This window comes from Phalacrocorax carbo, chromosome Z (assembly GCF_963921805.1).
Source record: "Phalacrocorax carbo chromosome Z, bPhaCar2.1, whole genome shotgun sequence".
In the NCBI taxonomy this organism is placed as follows: Eukaryota; Metazoa; Chordata; class Aves; order Suliformes; family Phalacrocoracidae; genus Phalacrocorax; species Phalacrocorax carbo.
In genome coordinates this window covers 32,184,528-32,212,154 of record NC_087548.1, presented here as the reverse complement: position 1 = coordinate 32,212,154, position 27,627 = coordinate 32,184,528, and the positions used below count along the sequence as shown (strand labels likewise).

Genomic DNA, 27,627 nt, shown 5'->3' with positions numbered 1-27,627 from the left:
CAATGAGCTCAAACAGGAAACCCCAGTCACCCAGGAACCTTGGAAGTGATCATGGACTGGCCAGAAAGCAAAGATATCACTGGAGCAGGAGGTGATGTGTGCTGAAGAGGCCGCACTGTATAACAACTGCTAGAAAATGAGAACCCATATGTCCTGTCATTTTGTGTGAAAGCATCGGAGATGGAAGGCTGCTGTATAAAGTCATATAGGACAAGTCACAGAAACTGCTGGAGGAGAAGCTGAATCAAGTCAGTTTACAGAGGTAAGGGCTGTCCAGCTGGCCTTAGACATCGCTGAACGGGAAAAGTGGCCAGTGCTCTATCTCTATACTGACTCACGGATGGTGGCAAGTGCCCTGTGCAGGGGGTTACAGCAGTGGAAGCAGAGCAACTGGCAGCGCAGAGGCACAAACCCACCTGGGCTGCCACATTGTGGCAAGATATTGCTGCCCGGGTAGAGAACCTGGTTGTGAAAGTACGTCACGTGGATGCTCACGTCCCCGAGAGTCGGGCCACTGATGAACATCGGAACAACCAGCAGGCAGATCAGGCTGCTAAGGCTGAGGTGGCTCGGGTGGGTCTGGACCGGCTGCAAAAAGGTGAATTAATTCCAGCTCGGTGGGCCCATGACACCTCAGGCCATCAAGGGAGAGATGCAACATACAGGTGGGCTCGTGATCAAAGGGTGGACTTGACCAGGGATGCTATTGCGCAGGTTATCCACGAATGTGAAACATGCGCTGCCATCAAGTGAAGCAGGTAAAGCCTCTGGTGTGGAGGACTATGGCTGATGTATAAATATGGGGAGGCCTGGCAGATTGATTATATTGCATTTCCACAAACCCGCCAAGGCAAGTGCCATGTGCTTACAGTGGTGGAAGCAAACACTGGATGGCTGGAAACAGACTGTCCCCCACGCCACCGCCTGGAACACTATCCTGGGTCTGGAAAAACAAGTCCTGTGGCGACATGGCACCCCAGAGAGAATTGAGTCAGACAATGGGGCTCATTTCTGAAACAACCTCAGAGACACCTGGGCCAAAAAGCACGGCATTGCGTGGGTGTATCACATCCCCTATCACGCATCAGCCTTCGGGAAAATCGAATGATACAATGGACTGTTAAAGACTACGCTGAGAGCAATGGGGGGTGGGACATTTAAACACTGGGATATGCATCTAGCAAAAGCCACCTGGTGAGTCAACATTAGGGGATCTGCCAATCGAGCTGGCCCTGCCCAATTAAATGGAGTGCAAGTTCCCCAACAAGTTGGTGCTCTCCGAGATGTGTGTAGCAGTGGAATGAGTTAAACCCTCCAGTGATGTCCATCAGATAGGGCAATTTCTTAGCAGCAACCTGCAGAGAAGCCCCCAAAATATGTGCTAGATCTCTGTAGAACAAGTGTAAGGATTTTATCCACTTTAAGCTTTTTTCACTGTGATGGGGTCACTGACTAGGTTCACTGCTAGAAGTTGGTGGCTGAAGTTCTCTTGTGGGGGTTAATATAATGGTTCACATGTTCCACCAACATGGAGAGGGACAGATAATAGCCTTTCTGCAAACTGTACTGCCATACCTTACCCTGCAATGGTATTTCAAAGGTAGCATCTTCGCTGATGTTCTCCCAGCTGTGCAGGTACTGTATTTCCATCAGCCCCATCTCCCACTTGCCTGAGGACTCAAAGTGCCTCGCCAGCTCTACAGTAAAGTTCATGCTAGTGTATTGTGGAAAGATGCCATTGTTGGGCAGCATGATGTTCTATGAGCCGCCACCTGCCACCCTTCCTTCTTCCTCTGCTCGGCTGCCAATCAATAGATGTTCTGGACATGGGAGGCTCCTGTCCAAGTGTTAAATTATGGCGGACAGCCCCACCAGCAGCTGTTTTCTTTCTTCCTTTCCCTTCTGCAGCTATGTTCTTCCCAATTCTATAGATTCTGTCCTCGTCAGGATTCATTTTTTGAAGTTCTTTAGGGTAACATGTCCCCTCAATTGCTTTGTGATCATGATCTGTTAAGTAGCATGCAGGCAGCTGGCCCCTTCTCACAGTTTCAGCTTCTATGAAAATTTAATCTGTGAACATCTGCTCATAACCATTCTCAAATCTCCCTTTTGTTCTAGACTCCTTGATGAGGTCTCCCTTTTTTAGCAGAGGTGCAGATTCTTGAAACTCGATATATGGTTTTCCAAACCCTTGTGGAGTTTAAAGTGTTTGTGTCCACAGGCCTGGCTCTGGTAGCTGGGTGGAAGCTGTGGTTGTAGCTCTTTATAAACTTTGACAACACATCAATATAGCAAGAAGTATTGCATGTTGTAAAATATCTCCACACCTTGGTTTTGAGCACACTGTTAAAATGCCCAATGGCAGAGGCTTTTACTTCATTATTAGTAATAACATGGTGAAAATTATCTGCTTGAAAAATTTGTTTAAAAGCTGGCTTAAAAATTCTTTTCCCTGGTCCATCTGTAATTTCTTAGGCTTGCACAGTCTTCTAAAAGCCCCAGCTACCTCAGCACATTTTGGCTTTTGGATCAATGGCTGAAGCAAGCTTGGATAGTATGTCTATCACTGATAAGATGTACTAAACACCATCATTATGAAGGAAAACTGTTGCATATCCATCAAGTCTGCCTTCCATGGTACATCCACCTCTGCCACAAACACCTGTTTTCTTTTAAAGTGGTTTCTTGCTGCCTTTTCTAAGCTATAAGCAGCCTGGTTTGCAAGCCAGGTTGCTACTTGGCTTCTGATGAGATCAGCAGTTCACCTTTTAGAAGTTTCAGAAAGGAGACTTACAACCCCCAAAGCTTCCCAGGAGGATAGTAGATCTCTACTAACAGAAGCTGCGGCATAGAGGTCTAGTCATGTGCTATTACACATGCTTATGAAATGCAACACTGGACAATCAATTTAACTCAAGTACAGAGAAACTTCGCTAAGGAGTATGAGGGGAGTTAGTTGCCAGTCAGACTTCTACAGGCTTTTTCCTTCTTTTCCTTGACCACACTGTCACTCCTGTGCCCATGCTCATTTCTTTGGCTGCTGCAGGCCTAGATAGGAAGGCAGAGAAGTCATAGCGTGCTACCCAATTCCCCCGCACTCAGGCAGGCAGAGCTTACTGAAACCTTTTGTAAGGTCATTGACCTAAGGATAAGGCAACAGATACAGCACCAGCCTGCATCCTGCAGTGGACTTACAGGTAGCTCACTGATCCCTCACAAGCTCGGGCAAAGGGAGTTCTGCTTGCCACGTGCCCTCTCTGTGTGACACTTACCTCCAAACCCAGATTGTGATTCACAAGCCCATCAGTGGTTCTTCTGGTTTGGGGGATTCCCTTATGGTCTTTTCCTTCTTGGTGCAGCTCACAGGATTGGTCTCTGCATGTCACAGACTTTGCACCAGAGGCCCCTTGGTGGCCTCCTGGGAGGAACCTGTAGCCCTCAGGCACATTCCAACATGTCTGTGCCCCACCAGTCTTTTGGCATCCCTCTGCCTTTTTCAAGCCCCCCCACCCCAGACATGTAGTGCTTGTTCTGCAGTCTGGTAAAGTGCAGGACCCTGGCCTGGCCTATTCATTCCACTAGCTCTTAGTAAAGAATATTTTACCCATTTTATATCACTGCTTTTATGGCTATATATATTTCTGTATCTTGATAAATGTGTGTATTTTATCTATTATATAGTATAGGATAGCGGTACCTATATCATGTAGTACAGTGTATAGTGTATCTATGTATAAATAAAATACATATTTATAAACATTTATACACGCCTATTTATAGTTCCATATATGTATATATTGTATATATCATTGTGGTGGGTTAGCCTTGGCCAGCTGCCAGCTGCCCATCCAGCCACCTTCTTCCACCTTCTTATGCCTCCTCAGCAGGATGGGGAGGGAAAATAAGATGGGAAAGCTCACGGGTTGAGATAAGGACAGGGAGGTCACTGACCAGTTATTGTCACAGGCAAAACAGACTCAACTTGGGGAAAATTAATTTACTGCAAACTAAGAATAGAGTTAGATGGTGAGAAACAAAATCGAAACCACCTTAACCCACCCAACGCCCCTTCTTCCCTGGTTCAACTTCACTTCCTTCATTGCTGACTCCTCTACCTCCATCCCACCCTCAGCAGCGCAGGGGGATTGAAAATGGAGATTAGGGTCAGTCCATAACAGCCCCTCTCTGCTGCTCCTTTCTCCTCATACATTTTTCTGAATAGTGGTGACGGCGTAGGTTTTTTTGGGGCCAGCTGAGACTCTCAAGGACAGTGCAACATGAGATTAATCCTATCAGGAGTAATGGGTCAGAAAAAAAATCTTGCCTACTCAAGATGTTGCTTTTGACAATGGAGATACTGGCTTCCGAAAAGGGTATTTATAAATGGGTCATGGCTTTCCCCCATTACACTTTTCACACTCTTAGTGTGTAACACCGGTCTGGTGGTCAAGGTGCTGTGACGTGGTTGCTGTTCCTTGCCTGGCCTGCCTCCTGTGCTCTGGTAATCCTGCCTTCCTTGTGCTCTGCGGTCTGTCAAGTGCTGCCAGGTGTTGGGCAAAGAAAAGCTGGAGGCAGAAAACACGGAAAAAGGAAAACCAGGAAAACTCTGCCTGGCTGTAGCTCTGCACATCTCTGCATGCTCCATTGTTTGGCAACTCGCTGCGTGACAAGAGATGCTCCAAGGCACATTGTACATAATCAAATGGGGCCTGAAACTAACTTCAGGGCGGGACCAAACCATGAGTTTCAGGGAGTGGTTGGTTGTGTCTTTAAGATCTCAAACTGGGCAGTTTCTGTTCTTATCAGGGAATATTAAAGAACAAGTGAACTGCACAGGTCATTACTGGTTTTATGCAGTTTACACTCTTGTGGAGCTGATATAGCTGACCTGTGTGTACTGACAGACCTGTGCATGTTTACGTCCAGGTGTTTTCTTTTCTCAGTGTAAAGAGTTGACTACAAGTCCCTGAGTATTTCAGCAGGAATGCGTGAGTGGGTAGCCTTGTCTTCCAAAACAACATGGCTTTTCTGACTGGAGACTATCCACCACTCTCCAGAGCTTCCAGACCAGGAGGCTATGGAGAAGAGGACACATTGCCCATGCAGGATGTTTCCACATATATACAAGGTACATACTCAGAATATTGTGTCAGGAAAAGCATCTTTGGACTTAACAGTATCTTCAGTATATGGTTTGGTCTCTTGGTGGTGAATAGATGGCCAAACAGCACCACCAACCCCCGCTGAGCTGAATCTGATCTATCTAAATAAACAGTGAATAATCCCTTGCTTAGGGTGTGTTTAATAGTATACTCCCAATCCAGATCATCTGTCGTCAGAGGGCTTTCTTGCCATCTCAGCACTGTACTCTTAAACATTCGTTTTATTGGAAGAAGAGAGTAATTCTTGCCAAAGCTACAGCTGAGTCACTAGTGAAGGTAACAAAAATCCTAAATTCAACCAGATTTTTCTTGCTATAGCTAAAGGAGCTCAATATGCTGCAGTGAGAAGCGTAAAGAGATTATTTATTTAGAACACGTTAGGAACACTGTTCACAGTACATCATAACAGGGTGGCTACATAATGGGGTGATCATAAGAGGGTGACTTAAAAAAGCAAGGAAAAGACAAAGAATAGATTATAGGCTAGTTGTGGAAACCGGTTGTTTTTTTCCTCCCACAAGCCAAGCTGTACAAATAAAGACTGCCTCATACTATTTCTGCACAGGTAAAGATTGATTTACTCAATCTGTACATTTTCTTTATCTTCTGTAAACATACCAATACTTAGATTCACACTTCCATATAGTTTACAATGTTTAATTTAAATACAGTATTATGTCTCATTGAATTATTGATTTAAGGTGCAATTTATCAAAACCTACAGTAAATATTTTCTTCTTTTCTTAATCAGTTCTCTTTGGCACGCTTCTGGTTTATTTAAATACAAAAGTGTAGGACTGAATTGAGTAAATACCACCGCAGGAACTTGAAGGGAGATTTTGTTAGCGTATGAGTGCAATTTTAGGTTAACCACCAGCTTATTTACAAACTAAGAACCGCATATGAATTTCAGTTTACTTTACATATAAAATGACTAATGATGTCAAGGTGGAAGGCAAAAAAACCTGTTACAGCAACTCTTCCCTTGTTCCCTTGAGAGAGAGATTTTTGCACCATGGAAATCTTGTATAAAATGTTTTAGATTGAGATTTCTTATGAGGAAGTTCTTGGCACTTCTTTTCCTATAGCAAGCCACCTGAACACATGACTTCTTGCATCCAGAAATGTTTCATAACATACAGTTTATCTGGCATGTTGGCACTGTAGTAGTGTTGCAGCTACAAACTTGCATGTTCAACTGGCAGACTAAACCAAGGAGCAAAAAAACCAACCACTCTGTGTAAAAAGCTTAGTGACAGTGGCTTCTTTCTAGAAAATGGTATGCTTCATATATTCTTTATATCTGTTTTTATTCCAAGGAGAAAAGGTTTACAATTTGCACTATGCATTGCTGTGTAGTCTATTTTCATCTTCACAACTTCTGCCTACTTTTGGGCTGATTAGTAATTGGTTAGAATCAAAGGTGAACAACTGTAAACGGGCTTATTTCTGCTTCTGGTGGAAATGTACTAGGAGGCCATCAAAGCAGACCTACGTCGGTGAAGTATCACTTTAGAAAAACCCTTCAAATGCCAGAAGGGCACACCCACAGCAATTTATTTCATGTCTGAAGGCCAATCCCAGCAGCTGGCATTCATGTGAAAGGCACGGGGAAACCTAGCTACACTGAAAATTCTTCCATGACCAATTTTTCATAAAAAAAAATGAAACCCTGTTCACAGTAAAATACTTATTACAAGGCCTTTCTGGTCTGTTCCTTCCTGAATCACCCAAATGGTATCCTCTCAGCTGCAGAAATTACTATTTTGGCACATAGTCAAGTTACAGTAGGTGTCTGTCAAGTACAGTGCAATCTGTTTAGAAGGCAAGGATGTTAAAAGGGATTTCATACAGCTGCTTTGTAATGTGGGTAAGGTGTGAATTGCTGTGCTACTCCTGAGTAAAACATGTTTGGCTGTCCCAGCTAAGATACCCCATTATAAGCATGCTGATTCCAAAGAGGCATTTCATAGCCTCAGCTATAGTGTATATTTTTTAAAAAAACCAAACCAACAAACAAAAAGCAGTATTTTACAACTTTTTCTTCAGCCTATCAGCAAAACCTAAGAGTGTTGAGTTAAAATTGTTGGGAAAGGTGATGAAAAGGGGGCAGAACTGGTAAGAATCAGAGTCTGTGTAGTAAATCAAATGCATGTGAGATGTAATTCATTCTCAATTATCCTTAAGCTTTTTGACATATTGCATATGGCCATGGCCTTTAGTGCTCCTATTTTACCTGAAACCTACTGGCTTTAGAACTGAGATGTCTGTGTGAAGGATATGGTGTCAGACTTATCTATAGCAAATCCTCCATTGATGTATGATTTCTTGGTGTCTGTTTCATCAAGTATTGCTGTTTCCAAGGCAAAAGGATTAACTATGTTGACTTCAGAGGTGACATCCATTTGCTTCAGCTCCTTTTTAGAGAGCTTCTCTACTATCCCTGTACCAAAGGCATCTCCCAAGACATTCACCATTGTTCTGAATCGATCCCTGTGGAATAAAAATGCTGTCAGACAAACCATTCTGTATGTTAGTTAGAAAATCCTTTTTAGTAAAAGTAAGCAACTCTAGAAAATGCAGAGCTGTTTTTTTTTTTTTCCAGTGTAGACTCAGGATAATTCTGCAATTAAAAGAAAAAAATCATGTAGGAACAAGAAACAATTTTCCCCACATGTATTTAAAGAAACCTGGAGTAATTTTAATGACAAATTACTTTGTACAGAGTGTGCAAAACTGCAAGTCACATCGTTAGTCTGTTAGAGCAGTAATTAGACTGCTGTGCACAGGCTTACAAAATGTTGTAGGGATCACTTCTCAGGCCCTGAAGTATGCTACACAGCTGTTTCTCTTTGCGATGAGACTGCTTGTGTTGGGAGGAGAGAATGTGGGGTGCAGCAGAAGAGTCTGCATTGTGCCTTTTGTCTTTCTAACAGTCATTTACTCAGCCAGAGGAGTGTCTAGCCCAGCACCTTCAGCGTCTGGCCCAAACCCTGGAAATGGGAAAGGCTATATTCTGTTAGCTTCCCTTGCTAAAGGGTTGAAGTACCCTTAAGGGAAGATGGTACTTCTGTACTGTTGATTCTTCTCCCAACAGAACTGTGACCTGCAGGCCTTAAAAATCTGCCACTGCTTGGGAGAGGAACAACAAAACCATGCAACATAGCAAAGTTTGAAAATTGGCATGGAGGTAAGGTAGGGACAATGGAAGGTCATGCCTCCTTGTTTCACTGTGAGGGCTTTGTGGGGGAACGAGTTGTTCTGTCTGCGCAGAGATTTGAAGTGTATGTATTCACAAATAGAAGGGACTGCAAAAACAATAGCGAAGTGGATCAGTGTGTCTTATATACCCATTCTTCTACTACAGCTGCTGAACTCCAGTGCTAAAAGCTGCCCATGTGTTCTCCACATGGAAAGGAAATACATGGTAGGAGAAAGAGTAAAGGCAGAGGAGTGAAGTTAAATTCTGATAGGATCAGTGTGACAAGTGAGGAAACTAGCAGCACTGGAAACTCATCTTTCATAATATTTCTATTCTATTCTCAAATTTTTTCTATTCTTCATTAAAAACATGGAAGTATTCCTCAAGCCTATGTAGTAAAACCTTGGTAAGTTTAGAATTAACCAGAGGACTGTTAATGAGCCACTACTAGCAGGTTGCAAAATAATACATTTTAGGCAACAAGTACAAAAGGTGAAAGTGTTAATAATCTACGTGGTGTCATGATGTGCATTCCGTCTGCTGAGGTGCAAAATACACTGCCATTGATCCCTGGTACATGAAATTAATCTTTAATTTGCTTTACAGAGCACGACACCTTAATCTGAAAAATATTTCAGAATCAGAAACAGCTTGAATTCTTCGCCTGTTCCATGCTGGAATGGGTAGCTTCTATGTATTCCTATTGTGCCTAAGAATCACATAAAATGTGGACTTTCAAAGAATAGATGAGATCAGATCCATAAAATTATTATTACTATGAGAAATAGGGAATTGCTCTTCTCTTTTTCGCTCTTTTAATCCTGGAAAAGAACTACAGGGCATCGAATAAAAGTATTAGGGTGTAGATTAAACCAGACAAAATTAAGTATGTCTCTGTGCAACACCCTGTTAGGCTGTGGAATTCCCCTCCACAGGACTTGCAGAAATCTAGAAGTTTATATGGGTCCTTAAAGCAACGTGGCATTCATGGAAGAAGAAATCTATTGAGAACCATTAAAACAAAACTACCTCTAGCTCAGGAACTCTGTGAGCTGCAATTTGCAGGAGGCTAGGAAACCACTTTGGGAAAAGAACCAATATACCATTTGTTCTGTTTTTACACTCTTCTTTAGATACCTGCTCTGAGACAGTGGTTTGTACTGATCTTCACCATCCTTAACAAAACTAAATGCCCACTGGCAAAAAAAAGGAGAGAGCTGGAGAAAACAAAATTATTGTGGAGCACAGCACACAAACCTATTAGACCCTGCTGCAGAAAGTTGGTGGCTGGAGCTGTTTTGTTTGCAGCAATTATGCTTATACAGAAACTGAATTGATTCTTGGATCCATTCAACAGCTCTGGTTTTCTGGAGACGGGCATTTCTCTCTACAGCTTGCAAAATTCAGTTACATAATAAAATAAATGACATATATCTGTGAAATACATAGGTTCCTGCCAGAAATCCTTCAAGAAAATGATTGGAAAGGGTGGAGGAGGAACAGGAATGCATTTACCTTGTGTGTAAATATGAACCTAAGATGAAGACATGCAGAGACTATGAAATGAATAAGTTTTATACCAGTGAAATAACCATACTGAGTTACTGCAGGTGAACAAGACCTTGGCCTGAGCACTAAAGCTCCGCACAGTTTAGGAGGCAAAAAAAGCTGTATTACAAACTAAAGTTATACTCCTTAAAATGTGAATCTTATTACTCTTTCCCAGTGAATCATGGGACAAACTGAATGCTGATGCCCTTCTGAACTCCAGAATACACTCTGTGATCTCTGGGCTTTTGCAGAAGTAGCAGTGAAACACCTCAGTGCAGGATAAAGAGAAAAGATTTCTGGTGAAAATGCTTCTCTCCAGAAAGAGCTGCTTAATGGGACTGAGGGGTTTTGATGTGCTCTGAGGTGAGATGGTTGGGATCAGGCATCAGGAATGTTTTCCGAGTTTGCACGTGTGTGTTTGTTGATCAAGGGGTTGGGTCTTCAAAAAACTCTCAGTGAAGAACAGCCCTAGCAAAGGAATGCTGGCGGCACAGACCCACGTACAGCCCACACAGTGTGTGTGCACGTGGAGTCCAGGACCAGCTTTGCTTACTTCATGTTGTGCTCCACTACCTCTTCACCAGTGTGTGAATTCTACGTACTTTGTGGAAATCAGCTGAGATATTCTGCATTTGATTTTTATGAATTCAACATAATATGGTGGCAGCTGACATTCCAGAGGCACTCCTTGATACTGTAGAATTTGTCTTTGCCGAGTATTATGCTCATGATTTATTAATGCTGTGGCCCCTATTTTAAGGTTGATAGCACCTCTGGATGCAGTAGGACTTCTCTCAGACTTAAAGCCATTACTGCATTCAACTCTATATTGAACAAGCCTGGCCATAAGAAGAATCTTTGTCCAATTCCTGCAACAGTCCTACGTGATTTTGTTGCTTTCTTTCTCAGACCCACGTGTTCCCACACAACCTATGTAAACATTAAAAAATAATAAAATAATTAAACAGAAAGTGCCATAAACTTACAGAAGCCAGTCAACTGCAATGATCAGAGTAACATCTTCGGTGGGCAGGCCAACAGCGCTCAGTACAATCACCATGGTGACAAGTCCGGCTTGTGGGACGCCTGCAGCCCCGATGCTGGCTGCTGTAGCTGTGACACTAAATTCCAAACAAAGCCCAGAAAAGGCATTCAGAGAACATGTTGCTCAGGGAAATTCTATTTTCTGGCACAAATAGGCTTATTTCACTGCAAGAAAGAAGCCCAAATGCTCCTGTTTTCCTCTTGAATAGTAGCTACTCAAAGTCTGGTGACAAGTTTATGGGACAAGTCATGTACAGATACTGTTACGGTTACACTGCAGAATAACAGGCAATGCATGACTAACAAGCAAACTGAGCAGAACAGATGTAGAGACCAAGTTGGCTTTGCAAATGTTTGCAGTGGAAGAATAATGGCAATTTCCAGAACGATGCTGTATACCAGCTGCATGTCCTGGCTCATCCCACCTCCCCATCAGGATGCACAGGCAAGGCATCAGACCAAGAAGTGAGAATATTTCTGTTACTTCCTGTGCTGTGAATGACAGATTCAACTTTCCCATTGGTTATTCAAAGTTAATGTACCCTTCATTAAAAAACCACCTCCAACAAACTGTGCGTGTGATGGCTTTAGTCTTACCTAATGGTAAGTATTTGGCCAATATCCAGTTCTAATTCATTCAGTTGTGCAATAAATACAGCTGCTACTGCTTCATAAAGAGCTGTGCCGTCCATATTGATGGTAGCTCCAACTGGAAGAACAAACCTGGTAATTCTTTTGTCGACTAAGTTTTTTTCTTCTGCACAGCGGAAGGTGACAGGCAAGGTTGCTGAACTGGCACATAGATAAACACACAAAGTAAGCCCAGGCAACAACATACCATTTCCCTTATCCTTCCTTTTCCTCAGAGCCGCATCTGCTCTAAGACCTAAATGGAGATCTAAGGCAAGCAGGAGGGCTGCACCATGAAAGTTAGAGTTGGCTTTTAAAGCAAAATAACTTTTGTTATCTCTTCTAATTATGGAAGGAAATAACGAAGTCTTAGTTATCCTCAAAATTACATGGTAAAATTGTCATGATGCCTGTAGTCACAGAAACAGCGCAACAGCTTAAACTCTAGCAAGTCTGTGACTAATGAACTGAATGGCAAAGAACTGTCTCCTCCTCGGAGGGGCAGACTCTTGTTTGGTGTAAGGCCAGTGCAATCTATAGTGCCCCTTTGGGTACTACAGAAATAATGATGAAAGTAGCATTTCAATCTTTAGGGGATTTAGAATTGTCCAGGTGAAATCAGGGTATGTAACAAAGTGCCAATAAAATCAGAGCACAAATTATTACCAAGAACATTACAGAAAATAAATGTCTCTTCTGTTTACCTGGAAGAAATCATGAGGGCCGTAAGAAGTGCCTGAGCCATCCCCATGGCAAACCGAAAAGGATTCTTCCTTACTATTACTAAGTAGATCAGTGGCAGAATTATTGTGGAATGGATTGCAAGTCTGCAAAATAAAATGGACTAGTTAAACAAATGGATCCATCTCATTGTCTTGCTTTAATAAGACAGTGATAGTAGGTATCTAGTTCTGTCCACAAGTACACTTATAAAACATTAAAGGTAACTTTAGTGACACCTATGCTCAAAATCTAGAGTATACCATCTCAGAAAAAATGTAGACTAATACTGTTCTACATTTTCTTTTGGAAGGGAGAGAGAGATTACTCTTTCCAAAGTAGAACAAGAAATAACTAATATATTTAAAATAATTTCAAACTGATGAAGATGACAAAACTAAAGTAATACATAATATTTAAACTGCTATGCAGAGGGTGATCTGAAGTACTATAGAACACTCCACTCTCCTGCCATATCCTTACAGTGTAGACTAGAGACAAATCAGAAAAACAAACAAAATTATTTTTCTAAGTTTATCTGCCTTTATTATAGAAAATTATTTTGAATTAAAGGTCAATACGGTTCCCAGTCAGGAAAAGATGAAGTCCACATTTTTCTGCAGAAACTTCAAACATGATCCTATCAAAAAAATCCACACATGCTTTGTGGAAAACTGTGTAAGCTTAGGTCTACCACTCAAATGTGGGGAGGTATTTCAGACTGTACAAATGAGATATATGTGTTTTCACCATCTCTAATGTTGTAAGATGCTGAAATACCGTCTTTTGAAACTACTGATTTTTAAAATTAAGCATGTTGACATTCAAAAGATCAAATTGTCCTCTTGACTTTAGCTGCTTAGGTGTATTTGCCTGGATATTTGGGTGGGTCTCAGGGACAAATTCATCTTTCAGCTTGTGCATTAATCCTGAATGTTGTGCATTAATCCTGAATGCACATGAATGCAGAGCTTTGTGGGCATTAAGATTAGAGGTAAACAGCCTGCTGTGAGTATATTTGATATGAAATACACGTGAAGGGTCTGTGAAAGATTTCCTGTGTTCAGAGGTCACAAGCAATTAGAGCAGCATCAGCTTCTTGTGAAATGAAACTATCATAGCCTGGAAACATAAAGCTCAGAACTGTTGTCAAATATAACCTTGGGATTTTCATTCTGTTCTAACAGGATGTTCTTGTGAACATTACTGTGTTGTAACAGTGCTTTATGATTTCAAAGCAGCCGATAAACATAGTGATAAATCATGGTACCATTTATTCTGCCAAACATAGGCAATTAAGAGAGCAGTAGCCACAGTAGAGAAATCCACAACAGCACTAAAAATCACCCATAAAACCTAACTGTTTGTTTCCTTGGAAAAATTGTATTTTTAAAAGAATTAGAGTTTTCATTCTGTATGTGAACAAATTATCTATTTAGTGGAATGTAAATAACAGCACACAACGTGTATTGATAAAATTTTGTGAAGAAGTCTAGAAAGAAACCTAATAATTTATACAATGGTGCCCAAGAACAACCTGAATTCTGCAAAACGTATAGAAAAAAAAATAGAAAGTGGTATGGGTGTCGCTGGTGTCTTAGTAAAATGTCGATGAGACTAAACCCTTCAAGTATATCTGTGTCTAGAAGCATACTGACTTCCAAACAGTTATTTTGAAAAATCTAGATCTGCACTGTAGTGGCAGCATGAATATAGCATTATCCAAAATAAAAGTATTTGTGCATATCTGCTTTGCATGAAATGCAACTCAGAGCAAGCAGCAGAAATTTTTATACCAAAAGTCATAATCAGCAACCGAAACTAGAAATTCTAATAGCATTCAATTTTAAGATAGGAAGAATTTTGTCCCTCAGAATCCCGAACTGGCATTCCTTATAGCATCCAGAGAAGCAGCTGCTTTCAGAACAGGCAAAGGCACAGGAAAGAGAGCGTTTGCCTGCTGCAGCTTCCTTTTTTCTTTCCAAGTGCTCTCTGGCACTTGTATTATGCCTCCTCCTTTAATTTTCCCCCTCTGTGACTGGTAACATGTCCTCACCCTGACACTTCCACAAGTAGAAGTGAGAGGCTGAAGATATTCAGTGGCCAATTGGAGCAGAGGCACTGGGGGAAGTCTGTTCCCTTAGGGTGACCTGAGTGAGACATAAAAACTGAGATGTGCTGCACACAACATCTCAGCTGAGATGGCTGAGAATGTGAAAGGTCATGAATAATAAAACTGGAAGGAAGGTGAGATAGAAGATGAATTGGACAGGGAAGTTAGAGAAAAGGAAGAGGGGGACAGACACATCAGCCCTCATGTTCTTGCACATTTTTCTTGATAGACAATATAAGAAATATGTTTAAGACAACCTATACTTCTCAGGGTCAAGCTTAAAGGGAGGATGATAGACAGCTACAGAAGATGCTGACGAACAGAACTCACTGAAAACAGACACAGTCAAGCAAATAAGGACAAAAACCAAAAAGATGGTGGGAGAAAGAGCACAACTACTCCTGTTTGCCAAGAGGTCGGAAAAAGGGTATTCTTGCAGGTTGGAAAATGTAGAACAAGCACCTTTTCCCTGCAGCCTATAGCCTTGTGTGTACGTTGTCACCTTTGCTCCTGTGATCCTGACTACAACATGCCCTCCCTGATGGTCAGTTTTGCAGAGAATGTACTGCTGTTAGCCCTTGTCTACAACACCTAGAGCATCACCTGCTGTAGGCCATCTGGTAAGAGACAGAAACGCTGTGGAGATCGACCCTAGCACCCATCAGGGAAAACTGTGGCATGTGCAAGGGAGTTCAGTGTGGAATAGAGACTTTTTCTCTCCAGGAATATGAAGGTGGGCACCCTTACTATATAACCTCTTTTTGATGGCACCTAGGAACATACTTAAAATTGTTGTGCCTCTCAAGCCCATGGTTACCAGCTAAACAGGAGATTATATGTGGTGGTAGTTTACTTTACAACAAAAGTACTCTGGAGAAGGCACTGTTTCTTTGCACACGTCTTAAGGAAGTTACTCCCTATCACAGTACAAATAGTAAACAGTAATAGGTAAGCAGTCATAAAACTTGCTATCAGATCTCAAACTGTAAAACTCACTACCTGATCTAAAACTGAAGTCAAAGGGCAGTAATAACAGATCCAACATATTCTTCCTCTGAGTTAACTGGAATTAATAACATAGAAAACCTGCAGAAGTTATACAGGATCATTCCATAAATGACTTGCACCTAACTTCTGGTTCATGGTCTCATTTATAGTTTATATAGAAAATATTACTCTTTTGATTTCAATTCTCTTGGTAAACATCAACTTTTGCATCCTTTAAAAGTCTCCTTTCTTTTCCAAGTCTAAGTGGAAACTCACAAAAAACTGCATTATGTATTAGACAAACATAACTTGCCCTCCTCTCTGTGACATTCTGAAAAAGTCACGATTCAGTGCTATTTCTGGAGCTGTAATATTTACTTAGAAAGTCATTATATCTCAAATGCATTTGAACAGCTAGTCCAAAGATACTGGCTTATGCATAAAACAAAACAACAACTTTGAAATAAATATGATTCTCTAGCAAAGATTAATGGAATAAAAAAAGGAAAAAGAAAAAAGAGATCCTTCTTGACTATATATAGAGCAGTTTGCATTTTAGACTAATATATTACCCTTCTCTCTGCTTGGTTGTCAGCAAGCGTGTGTATTGGGTTTGTGTGGTGAGAGAAACAACTATGCAGACACCAAGGTCAGTGAAGAAGGAGTGGGAAGAGGTGCTCCAGGCACTGGAGCAGAGATTCCCCTGCAGCCTATAGTGAAGACCATGGTGAGGCAGGCTGTTCCCCTGCAGCCCATGGAGGTCCATGGTGGAGCAGATATCCACCTGCAGCCCATGGAGGACCCCATGCCAGAGCAGGTGGATGCCTGAAGGAGGCTGTGACCCCATGGGAAGCCTGTGCTGGAGCAGGCTCCTGGCAGGACCTGTGGCCCCCTGGAGACAGAGAAGCCCACACTGGAGCACTTTTTCTGGCAGGACTTTTGACCCCGTGGGGGACCCACACTGGAGCAGTCTGTGTCTGAAGGACTGCACACCACAGAGGGGACCCACAGTGGAGCAGTTCATGAAGAACTGCAGCCTGTGGCAAGGACTCATGTTGGAGAAGTTCATGGGGGACTGTCTCCTGTGGCAGGGACCCCACGCTGGAGCAGAAGTGTGTGCGGAGTTCTCCCCCCAAGGAAGAAGGAGCAGCAGAGACAACGTGTGATGAACTGACCACAACCCCCATTCCCTATCGCCCTGTGCTGCTGCGGGTGGGGAGGATGTAGAGCCTGTGAAGAAGGGAGGGATGGGGGAAAGGTATTTTAAAACTTGGCTTTATTCCTCATTACCCTACTCTGATTTGACCGTTAATAAATTAAGCTAATTTCCCCAAGTCAAGTTTGTTTTGCCCATGATGTTAACTGCTGAGTGATTTCTCCCTGTTCTTATCTCAATCCACAAGCTTTTTGTTATATTTTCCACCCCTGTCCAGCTGAGAAGAGGGGGTGATAGAGCAGCTTCGGTGGGCACCTGGCACTCAGCCAGGGTCAACCCACCACAGCGTGTGAATGACATCTGAGGAACAGCATGCATATGCATAAACTGAGGGGAAAGAAGCTCTTGAACAACTTTGGATCTAGCCTCTAGACAGAACGTGAATAAATCCTTATTATACTGACGGAATTATAGTAGTGGATGCTACGGCAATGAACCAAGACAGCCTAGCAGTTACTCTTCACTGAATTGGAAATAGAAATCTAAATGCATTTAACTTATTGGGACTGTAATATCCATTTATCTATCAAAAGGTTTCTTTGTAGGATAGTCTTCAGAGGTATATAATGATCTAGTATTACAGCCTGTATCACTTAGAGCAGTTAAGTTCCCCCTTCTAAGGCTCCACATCTGCAAGACTCAACATTGTGCATGTATAACCTCCTCCACACCAGACTGTTCTACACAGCCAAGGGTCTAGAAAATGAATAGAACAGATGTTTTGATGCTTAGCTAAGTTATTCAGATAGCAACCGCTGCTTCTGCAGCTTCACCAGCTACCTTTAACTTGAAGGAGTAACTAACAAACCGTGCAATCCCCAGGGCTTCTCTTGATGTCAGCCGCCTGTTCTGCACTGAGGTGGGAAAGGATCAGTTTCCTCTTTGGCATATTTTATTACGCTCTGCACCTAATGTGCATTTGTATTGGGCAGTGTTGCTGGGCGTATGCTGGTACACCTTGGACCCACAGGTCCCATGGAGATTCCCAGCTCAATCCAGATATTCGTGTATTTTCAATAGGCTGGCAACCCCCAATAAGCCATAATTCAGAACCTCACCCTTTTCCAACTTCTCTAGTATCTAACAAAAGCTTTAGTACTCTCAAAAATGCGATGATATTATCTGTTTCAGCACCAAGCTGAGAAGATGAAACAATGAATATCAGATCAGCCTTCGCTTTTTTTTTTAAATGCAAGACAGTGACTTTTTCAAACAAAACATACATTCAGCAAAATGTGCATTCAAAACATCTTCACATAATTTTCATTTACAACAATTTTTGTCTCTGACCTAGAAGAGGCTGGGTGTTGTGGATAACTGATTTGTAATCAACTGACCTCTAAAAACTGCACATATTTATTTCATCTTAAAGAAATTACATACCCACTTAGTACTGTAGCCATATAAAGACCCAGTTTATGAAAGATTTCCCAGTCCTCAACTTCTATTATCTTCCCAGCAATTAGAGACACAATACCAATTGGCATATACCTAGAAAGCAAAAATAAAGCAATTTAAAATGCATTCTCAGAAATATTGCATGCTTGTCACAGAATAATTTCTTGCACAGTGTAACTTTTTACAACAGATGGAAGAATTTTTTTATATTCTATTACACAACTGAAGATTTTTTTTACATTCTATTATACAACTGACTTTATTCACTTGCAGCAAGACTACAATAGAGGTGATGAAAAAATATTTGAAAATCAGAGTAAAAGAAACCCTATGCATAGTCAAACAAGTACTGTATGACCTGGTGTGACAGAATGCACAGAAATTGGGAAGAGGTGTGGGTTTTGCCCTACTGCAGCAAATGTTTTTGCATAGCTGTAGCTTACTTGGAGGTGGAAGTTTGCAGGGCTGAGACCAATATCTGTGCATTCTGCAATCACACACAGAGGGGAACAGCCTCCTGTGCTTAGAGCAGCTACCCTGTAGCACTGAGGGCTATATGTGGGTCACCTGGACAGAATAAGCGTGATTTTGATATGTTGGGATATAGTACAGTCATCAGTGTGTTGCTTGATGGAGGAGTCCCCATCCCCCAGTAAACTTACACAAGGCCATGCCTTACAGACATCAATAGCTGCATGTGCTACTGCCTACAGAAAATTCAGGGCAAAAAATCAGGACTTAGGGTGGCACCAGCTCCTCTGCATTCCTTTTGGTACCAGATAGCAGGCTGTCAGGGAGTCAAGTTGCCACTTCAGAGCTTTGAGTAGTATAAATTAATGAATTTGTGAATATATAAAAGGTATCAATTTTAAAATGTAAATTATAAATTACAAATTTTGTATGTGCTATCTCACAAATAAAATAGTACCTTGCCCCTGTGCAAAGCAGGGACTCCTAGTTCCTTCTGAGCCCTGACCCTGGTAAAAGCAGAACTAATTCCCCACAGTGGTAGCATCAAACTTTACCTTATTCAAGGCCACCAACCGTTCCCACATCTGTAGAACCACAGCTTCAGGCACATGAAAGACAATCAATAGTCAGCTTATGGGGAGGATCCTGTATCTGTGGCATGTGCTAACTCTCAGGTCTTGGTAGTGATAATTTGCTGCAGTGTGAGGCTGCCTATTTCACCAGGCTGAACTCAGATGGGAACTGAGCCAGCTGCCTAGCACAGGACAAGTTGCAGAAACTAATTTAACTTTCTTTGAAGGCAGCAGGAAGTGTGCAACTAAACCCTGGACAGGTTTACTGGTTTACAACCATCTCAGTGTGCTGGGATGGAAGAAAAATCCATGGAAGGGCCAGATCTGATAAGCTACTATTTGTGTGAAACATGTGGATATGAGCAGAGTATGGCACAAGGCACTCCACATGTACGATCAAACTCTGGAAAGGATTCTGTGTGCCTATAGACCTGATCCTGTAATTGTGATCTGTATGGACAAAAACTCTGTGAATAGCTGTGAAGTCCAACCAAACACTATCAGACAAGTTGCTACATTTTTAAGTTGTTTTTCATGTCTGAGAATATTGTGAGAATGTTGTCTCACAAGACCTATTCGCAGAAGGTAAATGATGCTAAGTTAAATTTTGCATACCATTTTGGATTTTGCTCTGTCCTGTGGTTTGTATATTAATTTATATTTCTAAAGGAACTTAGCTCCAAGGACAGCAATCCTGTCAATCCTGTCAATGTAATGGCTATGTGGGAATGGTGTTCAAGACTGAGAGGGTCATGCGGGTAGTAATGCTTCTACAGTCCTCAATTCACTAGTGCAGTTATACTGGTTTGATATAAACCTCTAGCAAGAATGTCTGAAAAACTCAGGCTTCTTTTGTACCAGTAGGACTGTTTCTTTAGTATATAGTAAGTGGAAGCCTTGTCTCCAGTTTCCTCAAAAGGATCAAATTCTGTGGAAAGGAAACTTTTTATCAACCTTTCTTTTAAAGCTTTTTGCTGTCAAGCACTGTGCAAAAGCAAACATGAAATATGACTCTGCTCCCACCCCTTCAATGACAAAACACACCTAAAGAAGTTGTTAGAAAATGCCAGTATGTGCTTGACTTACCACATAATTATCTGAACTATTCTCATTGTAGCTTCGTTCAGCGCATTGAAAAAATCCACCAGCACTTGCCCTTTCTCTCCCATTTTCCCAATAACCACTCCGAAAACAAGACAAAAGACGATCAACCCCAGCACATTGATGCCATCGGAATACATGCCCACGATTTTGTATTCTTGGGTTTTGTTCTATAGATTAGATTCCAGAGAAAAAAAGTTACACTCTGAAAACACTGAATTTACTTTAAAGAGTTCTAAAATGAAAACACATTTAGAACTTTCTTTGAAAAGACACAGAGCTCTTCTCCAGTTACTTTATCCCCTTTCTGGCAGTGCCAAGTAGGCAAGTTCAGGAATGAAGGTAGAACTAAAATGTCTTTGAAAGCTTTGTATTTTAAAGCTATGCAAGGATATGACCAAACCTTAGCAGTGGATAAAGCACCCTTTAATTTATGTTGCCCTTTCTACAGGTGTCTGACACAAAGTATGGCAAGGTCTAGGTTGCCACAGTCATGCCTTCAATATACTCAAAACTTACTTCCTGCTGCGGAGAACAAAATACAGCTGATGTATAATCCTTCTAGCTATTTCTGAGCAACTCAAGGGCTTGTCTAGATTTAAGATAAAGTCTATTGCGTAAGAACAGGGACAATGGTGTTTAATTTTGCCCTAAGCTTAAAATCTATTGTTCAGCTGAAATCAGTGAAATGGCATAATTTATAGCAGAATTGGATGCACATAATATAAAAATCCTACTAAATAGGTAGGTATTCACACATTCCTCTGTGTTTGTGCAATATGAACATATGAAAGAAAGGGTGTAATTCTTTACTACATCCTGCTTCAGGATTTAATTAATGTCTTTTCACATAGCTCATGCTCCCATGCTTTCATTACTATGAGATGAAATTTGGAAGGAATATAATAAAATGCATATTGATTTAGTACTGTTCATAGTCCTGTGTTCATATTCTATTGAATTCCTTTCTCTCTTTCCTCCAGTGTAATTCTAGGCTTTATAAACCATCAACATCCATAAGCTTTTCACACCTCTAATCAGAGGCTTGTTAAACCTCCTCTTCACTTTGTCTCTTTACATTTTTTTTGCAGAGTAACAAACTATTAATTAAAAAATGCATTCCATTGTTTTGCTTTCTATTAAAAAAATTACGAATTTCCAATCCTTTCTTTCTGCAGTGCTTACAGTTATCCCATTGCTGCTCAAACATCTCATGCTGATATACATCTAGTCTTTCCACAGTGACTTTTTTTTTTAATTTCTCAGCAAATTGACAGTTCATTAGCATACAGATTTAATGGAGTATATGAATGGATTATTTTCTCACATCATGTATTATCTTTGGACTGCTTAATTACCAGTGGAGTCCTCTGGTGTTATAAAACCTACTTGATCCTCATAATCACCTCTAGCATATACTTATTTAGTGCCCTTGCTAAAATCTATGTACCATTTCCTTGCTTCTCTCAGTCATTAACTACATCAACTAAATAAAATTTATGTTCCTTTTCCCCACTTCATATATTATGAAGGAATACAACAATAAAGGTCACACCTCTGAAGCCTCTGTCGTAGCAGTCGTAACTGTTTCTTCTGTAAATATGGAGCTATTTTTATCCACACCAGTTGTAGCTTCAAGTTTTTCACGTTTGGTTTTATACTGGAAAAGGTTTTAAAATAATAGAAGAGCTCATTTAGAACATGAGGAAACTAAAGAATGGGCAAAGGCTATGCCCAACAAAAATAAGGTAAAAATGGACCAATCTGACTTGAAGGTAGCAAACATAGACAAACATTTCCCAATTCATGTGAGCCATCATGTTTCTGTACTTCAGATGCTATAGATCAAACAAGCGATTCTCAGATAAAACACTATGAATTCTGCTCCCCAGGCTCTCGGGTGCCCTGTGGACCTGGGGATGAGATACACCTCCTGACAATGGCAAGGGGACTTTCTGCTGGGACTGGCAGTCTGGAAAGAATTGCTGACAGCCACCTCAGAAGAGGTCTGCAGAGCATATGCACCTGATACAACCAGACACCCGCTAATGTGGTTAGCATAACTAACACCCTTATATAATGCAAACAGCCATTCTCTGAGACCAAGCTGGTCACTTATTAGTCCCCTTTCCCTGCATTATCAGGCCCTGAAGGTCCTGTGCACCAAGTAGATGAACCAAACAGATTTCTTCTTACCCTCCCTACCAGCCTCAAGATTCCTGGGTGCCAGGCTGACTACTCCATTCCTCATTTGCCTTGAAGGTCCCAGGCACCAGGCCAAGCCGGTGTTGGTGATGACTCCGCCACAGAACAGGGAAGCATAACCACACCCGGAGTACTGTCCCTAAAGCGAAGCAGTTACAAGTCCTAAGGGGAAACTTGGGCCACAGCTGCTGCTGGGCAGTGAGACCTGTGACCCCCCGGCAGCCAGGCACACCATCGCCATTGTCTGCTTCCTCCAAGGACTGAGGGAGTGACTCATATTCTTTTAATGTTTTTTTGAGTCTAGATGATGACTGTTACGTTGATACAGCAAACCAAGCACTAAGATTTGACCCAATCTGCAGAAAGTCCATCTGATTAGAAACTATAAGCTAAGTGGTGCTATTATAAAATTGTACTACACTGATTCTGCTTATAGAAATCCTGCGCTATTCTGAATATAATATAATATATAATATAATGATAACTGTAACTACGGTTTAGTGCTGTCATCATTCTGCCAAGGAAAGACTACATGAAGAAGTTTTATAAACCAGAAAAACATTCAGTGCTGTGCACAGCAGGATAGTTAACATTATTTCCTGGGAAAGGTTAACTACCTCGCATACAAACCTCAGATAAACTGGTAGGCTGCTGCTGGGGAAAACAAAAAAGGGAAGCAGAGAGCATCACAAAAACCAGCTAATATATTTACAGATAAAGATGATTGAATCTGAAGTAAATTTCATATATAAACAGCAGCTTCCTCCTTCATCTTGCAAATCTCACTTTTTCTGAAAGATGTCTCAAATAGACTCTACTAATTGACTGCCTTTTCCTTAAGATGGATCATCAGGTCTGGCAACGGATGTTAGATGAGAGACATATTGGGGTGAGGGCTGCTATGCAGATTTCATCAGACACTGAGGCTTTTTAAGAACAAGGAAATAGATCCTCCTGACATGGTTCTTTTAACTCTGCCTGTCCCAAACAGAAAAATCTTGTCTTACACACTTCTTGGCTTCTGCATCCAGCTCCTAAACAGTGGGTTTTTTTTTGCAAGGGATGATCAAGGACTTAATAGCTGAAAACAGAGTGTTTGCCACAATGGAAACGAAAACAAGACGCTTTAAAAAAAAGTCTTTTTATGGGAGGATAAGATATTCTTGGATTTCTCAGAAATAATTTTTACCTGACATAGTTTTGGGGGCCATAAAAGAAGAGTAATTTGTAGTCAGGAATGAAAACTACAGTAGCAAAGAGAAATGGTCAAACTTACCTGTTGAAAACAGGCCTGGACAAGGTTTTCTGGGAACATATTTCTGTTAAAAAAGTAGATTCTTTTCAACATTACAGCATACTAAGATAAAGCTGCTTATATAAGTAAAATTGTAAAATCCACTGCTTGAAAAACAGATCAGACTGTGTCCCTTTATCCAGAAAGCAGTGTATTTGGCCCTGTCACATATAGAGACATAAGAAATTAAGGGTTCAGGACTTTCAATGACCAGTTGACTTTTTTCCTACAGATGAATCCTGGAACTTATTTTTTATTATTTGACATTTATGTTGGTAAGCTACTAAACCCAGTGTTTCTTTTCCCTGCTGCATCATCTCCACTATTGGCATGATGAATACAGGAGACACTATTTTTTATGGGATTTATCAAATATAGGCAGAGAAAAAAAAAAACTCATATAGGCTGCGCTGGAAGAATCAGATATTTGGTACGCTTTATCGTAGTTTTGAATTCAGAAATTAATCTTGGCTGATAGAAGACTCCCATGTGTTACTCCAGAGTCAAGAACCATTTTCACACACTGAAAAATTAGGAAATTAGATCAGAAGCAGTGCAATCCAGTCGTGTGCCCCCTTCCAACTGCCAATTTCAGATTCAAATGACTGCAGAAAAAAGCATCAATTACGTATTTATTGAATACCCAGTCCAGTGCAGAATAAAGCAGTTTACATATTGAAGCAGAATTCTTTATCTCCCTTCCAGACCTTTCAGAACACCTGCCTTTATTTTTCAAGTTTTTAAAGCAAAATTTCTTCAAATGCAAGAGTACTTTGTACAAGCCTGTGTCTTTACATGACTGTCTGGAATTGCATATTAAATCTGATTAATATAAATATGTAGGAAAGGTAACTATAATTCCTTTAAAAGAGATTTTCAGGTCTCAAACTCCTAATTTAGAGTCTTACATTTTTTTATAAGAAGTTGACCTATAAACTGTAACAAAACCCCCAACTACTCTGAATTATGATTAATACCACTTCTTATTATAGGAAGGTGGTTTTGTGCATGGAGCTGCATCAGCCCTGTGAATATGTGTGGAGATGTTCATGTGGAAATTGCTGGTAACAGACTGCATTAGGTTTGCAGCTGATTGCACAGTTCTCCCCATTGATTCCTGAGCAAGTGACAATGAGGAATGAGATAAGCTATCCAAGATGCTGCTATTCACGTCATGGACAGGCACGAGGGAACGGAGGCTGGGAAGAACTGTGGAGGGTTGAACATGAGGCTGTGGGGTTGAGGACTGTTAACTATCTCACCTACAACCTTAAAGAAATTGAGTTATTCTCAAAGAGGTCTACCTTGATCTGTGCTGGGTCAGAGATGCCCCAGATGACAGCAGATATTTGCTATTAAACAGGATGGTGACTTTATCAAGGCAGATATATACGTATGTGTGTATATATATGTGTGTATTTATTTTACAAATGTCAAAGAACTGTGTATCTGGAGTCGCATCTGCAAATGCCAGTCACATTTCCTGAAATAAAAAGTGCTGAGAAAGTCAATTTTAGATATGTGGCAGTTGATTCTTATACAATAGATTAAGTAAAAATCCTACAAAAAGAAAATAGCAGGCAGGAAAAGTGATATGGAACAGACAAATTGCAGCTGGAGAAAAAAAAATCTACAGAAACATTTTTGAGGGAACTACTCAGCCACTATTGGATAAGCAGCCCTTTTTTGTGAAAATTTTTCTAATACCTTAAACTTGTTCAAGTCTTCTGCAGACTTTTCTAAGGGCTTCATTCTTCGAACCACTTTAAGTATCCATCATTTTCCAGGATACTGATGGGGAAAGACTCATTATAAGGTTGCCTTAGATACTGGTGATGCAGCAAACCTGTTGACTGTCCAACTCCAAGAAACTTTTACATACTGCATCTGTTACTCTGCATCTGGCTTTGAGGAGGGGAAACATAACACTGCAATTTCAGGTGCTTATCTATGCTGGATGACACAGAAGCTGCCAGTAAGTAGCCTGCCAACCATTCAATCTTTTCTGGGTATTTTCTTTGTACTAGGTAAATCTTACATACCAATTTTTGTGAAGGAGGGATTTTTTGTTGATGGTGGTTTATTAACCGAAGTCTACGGTGTAAAGAAAAATTTTTTTAACAAACTGCTTTGAATATACTGTAAAATGTCTAATCTGTCAAAATACAAGTTATTCTCTCCTTATTCATCCAAACAACATTAGAAAGCATTTTTATTGTATTACACATCACAACTTTATTTGTATTTGTTTGGACTTCTGCAGCAAGGGTATGGAAACTAAAAAAGAAAACCTCACCTGATCAGATCCAGCATGGCATCAACAGTACTGACATCTGGGGTACTGCCCACTCTGTCAATCTCACTTGCTGTTTGAGTCACTCCGGGTTTAATAGTCACAACTAAGACAATCCCTGCAGAAGGAGAACAAGAAGAGCTTATAGTGCAAGCAGAGGCATTGGTGCATCCTGCCTCAGTGTATGCCATGCAGCTAAATTCTTTGTGAGCTAAATTCACCAAATTCTTTCCCTGGGTGCTTATGCAGTGCTGTTCAGAAAAAAGAAGTCTACAGGTGGTGTCCTTAAATGTGTGGGTTACCCCAACACAGGAGCTACTTGCAGCTTTGCCACTGGACTTGGGCACTCTAGCTTTGTTTTTACACATATGGTACTAAATCACCACCGCTCACCAAGATAGTAAATTACTTCAGCTGAGCTTCAGCTGAAGTGTTCTCCAACTTTTGCATGGTGATATTTTGAATTGCTATTTACCTTTTCCCTTATACAGCTCTTCTTGTTACTAGCTTTCAGATATGAACACAGGTGCATTACCCTGTGACCTCAACGTAGAACAGGATGTTTTGGTAAACTTAGTTAGCAATAAAGTCACATAAGAGAAGGGCTTCAGAAACAGATTGAAATAAAAAAAATATGGACAAGAAATACTAGCTTTGACCTTGTGAATAGTGAAATCAATGACAAATTTTCTGTTTACTTTACTGGTTTTGTTTTAGGCAGTTTTTCTATTATATGAAATACTAGGCCTTTCCAAATGTACATTCTTTTTTCTGTTTCTTTTTTTCCCCCCCTCTCCCAAATCCAAACAAACCTAAAGCAAAATGAAACTACTAAAACTCAGTGTAGGGAGAAAGAGGCACTTGGATGACTCTTCAACCAGCCAGGAACAAGGCTTTCTAATGACAGCTGTGAATAAAAGCAGAACTGAATAAGTAGTGTCATAGCATCATAGAATAGCAGGAACCTGTGGAGATTACCTGGTTTAACTCCTCTCTCAGAGTAGGGGCAATTTCAAAATTAGATACATATTAATGTTAGTCTTTACTGATTTTCCTCACTATGTATTCACAGAAAATTCCCACACAGACGAGATAGCCTAAATGGTGTAACCACAGTGATATGTTATTCTCAATGATGAAACCTCTAGAAATTAATCTGGCCTTGTATGTCGGTAGGTGATTCTTTTTCTATGTTAAATACTACTTGTTTTACAAGTAGGCCACATAATGAAGTATATTTTGCCCTTCAAATAAATACGTTTCTTTTTAGTGGGTGATATCTAGGCATGGTACTCACTCAGGCTCAACGAAACACAAGGATAAGCCACACAAACTACATGACAGCTGACAGAGGAGGGTTTAATTTTATTTCTTATTTAAGAAGGCAGGCTGAAGATGTTTGTTTAAGCAAATATGGAAGCCTTCAGAGCTGCTTCTAGGGAATGAAGTTCCTGCAAGAGGAGATGTGGACTTCAGGGATATAGGAGTGAAGCCTGGCAGTGACAGAAGGGACAAAAACCTTTTAGGAAGGAAATGACAAGGAAAGTAATATTTTCTGTCATTCTTTCAGGTGAGACACATTAAACATTCCCACATCTGAGAATCAGCAACAATATATCATTTTGCTATTGAGGAAATTAACTTTGTAGTTAAGGCTGGCCTTTGACG

The 27,627-nt window shown here is 40.8% G+C and overlaps 1 protein-coding gene across 1 annotated transcript in view; it reads right to left on the bottom strand.

Moving 5' to 3' along the window:
• Window positions 1-5,504: 5,504 nt before the first annotated feature.
• Window positions 5,505-27,627, bottom strand: part of SLC1A1 (solute carrier family 1 member 1) — a 55,952-nt gene continuing 33,829 nt past the window's right edge. The window contains exons 4-12 of the mRNA XM_064438235.1: window positions 25,963-26,077; window positions 23,649-23,691; window positions 21,723-21,827; window positions 20,153-20,337; window positions 18,009-18,116; window positions 12,294-12,416; window positions 11,557-11,751; window positions 10,902-11,036; window positions 5,505-7,655 (exon numbers count right to left, since the gene is read on the bottom strand). Of these exons, the coding sequence (XP_064294305.1) occupies window positions 7,415-7,655; window positions 10,902-11,036; window positions 11,557-11,751; window positions 12,294-12,416; window positions 18,009-18,116; window positions 20,153-20,337; window positions 21,723-21,827; window positions 23,649-23,691; window positions 25,963-26,077 (1,250 nt within the window). The 3' untranslated portion in view covers window positions 5,505-7,414. The remainder of the gene's footprint in view (window positions 7,656-10,901; window positions 11,037-11,556; window positions 11,752-12,293; window positions 12,417-18,008; window positions 18,117-20,152; window positions 20,338-21,722; window positions 21,828-23,648; window positions 23,692-25,962; window positions 26,078-27,627) is intronic.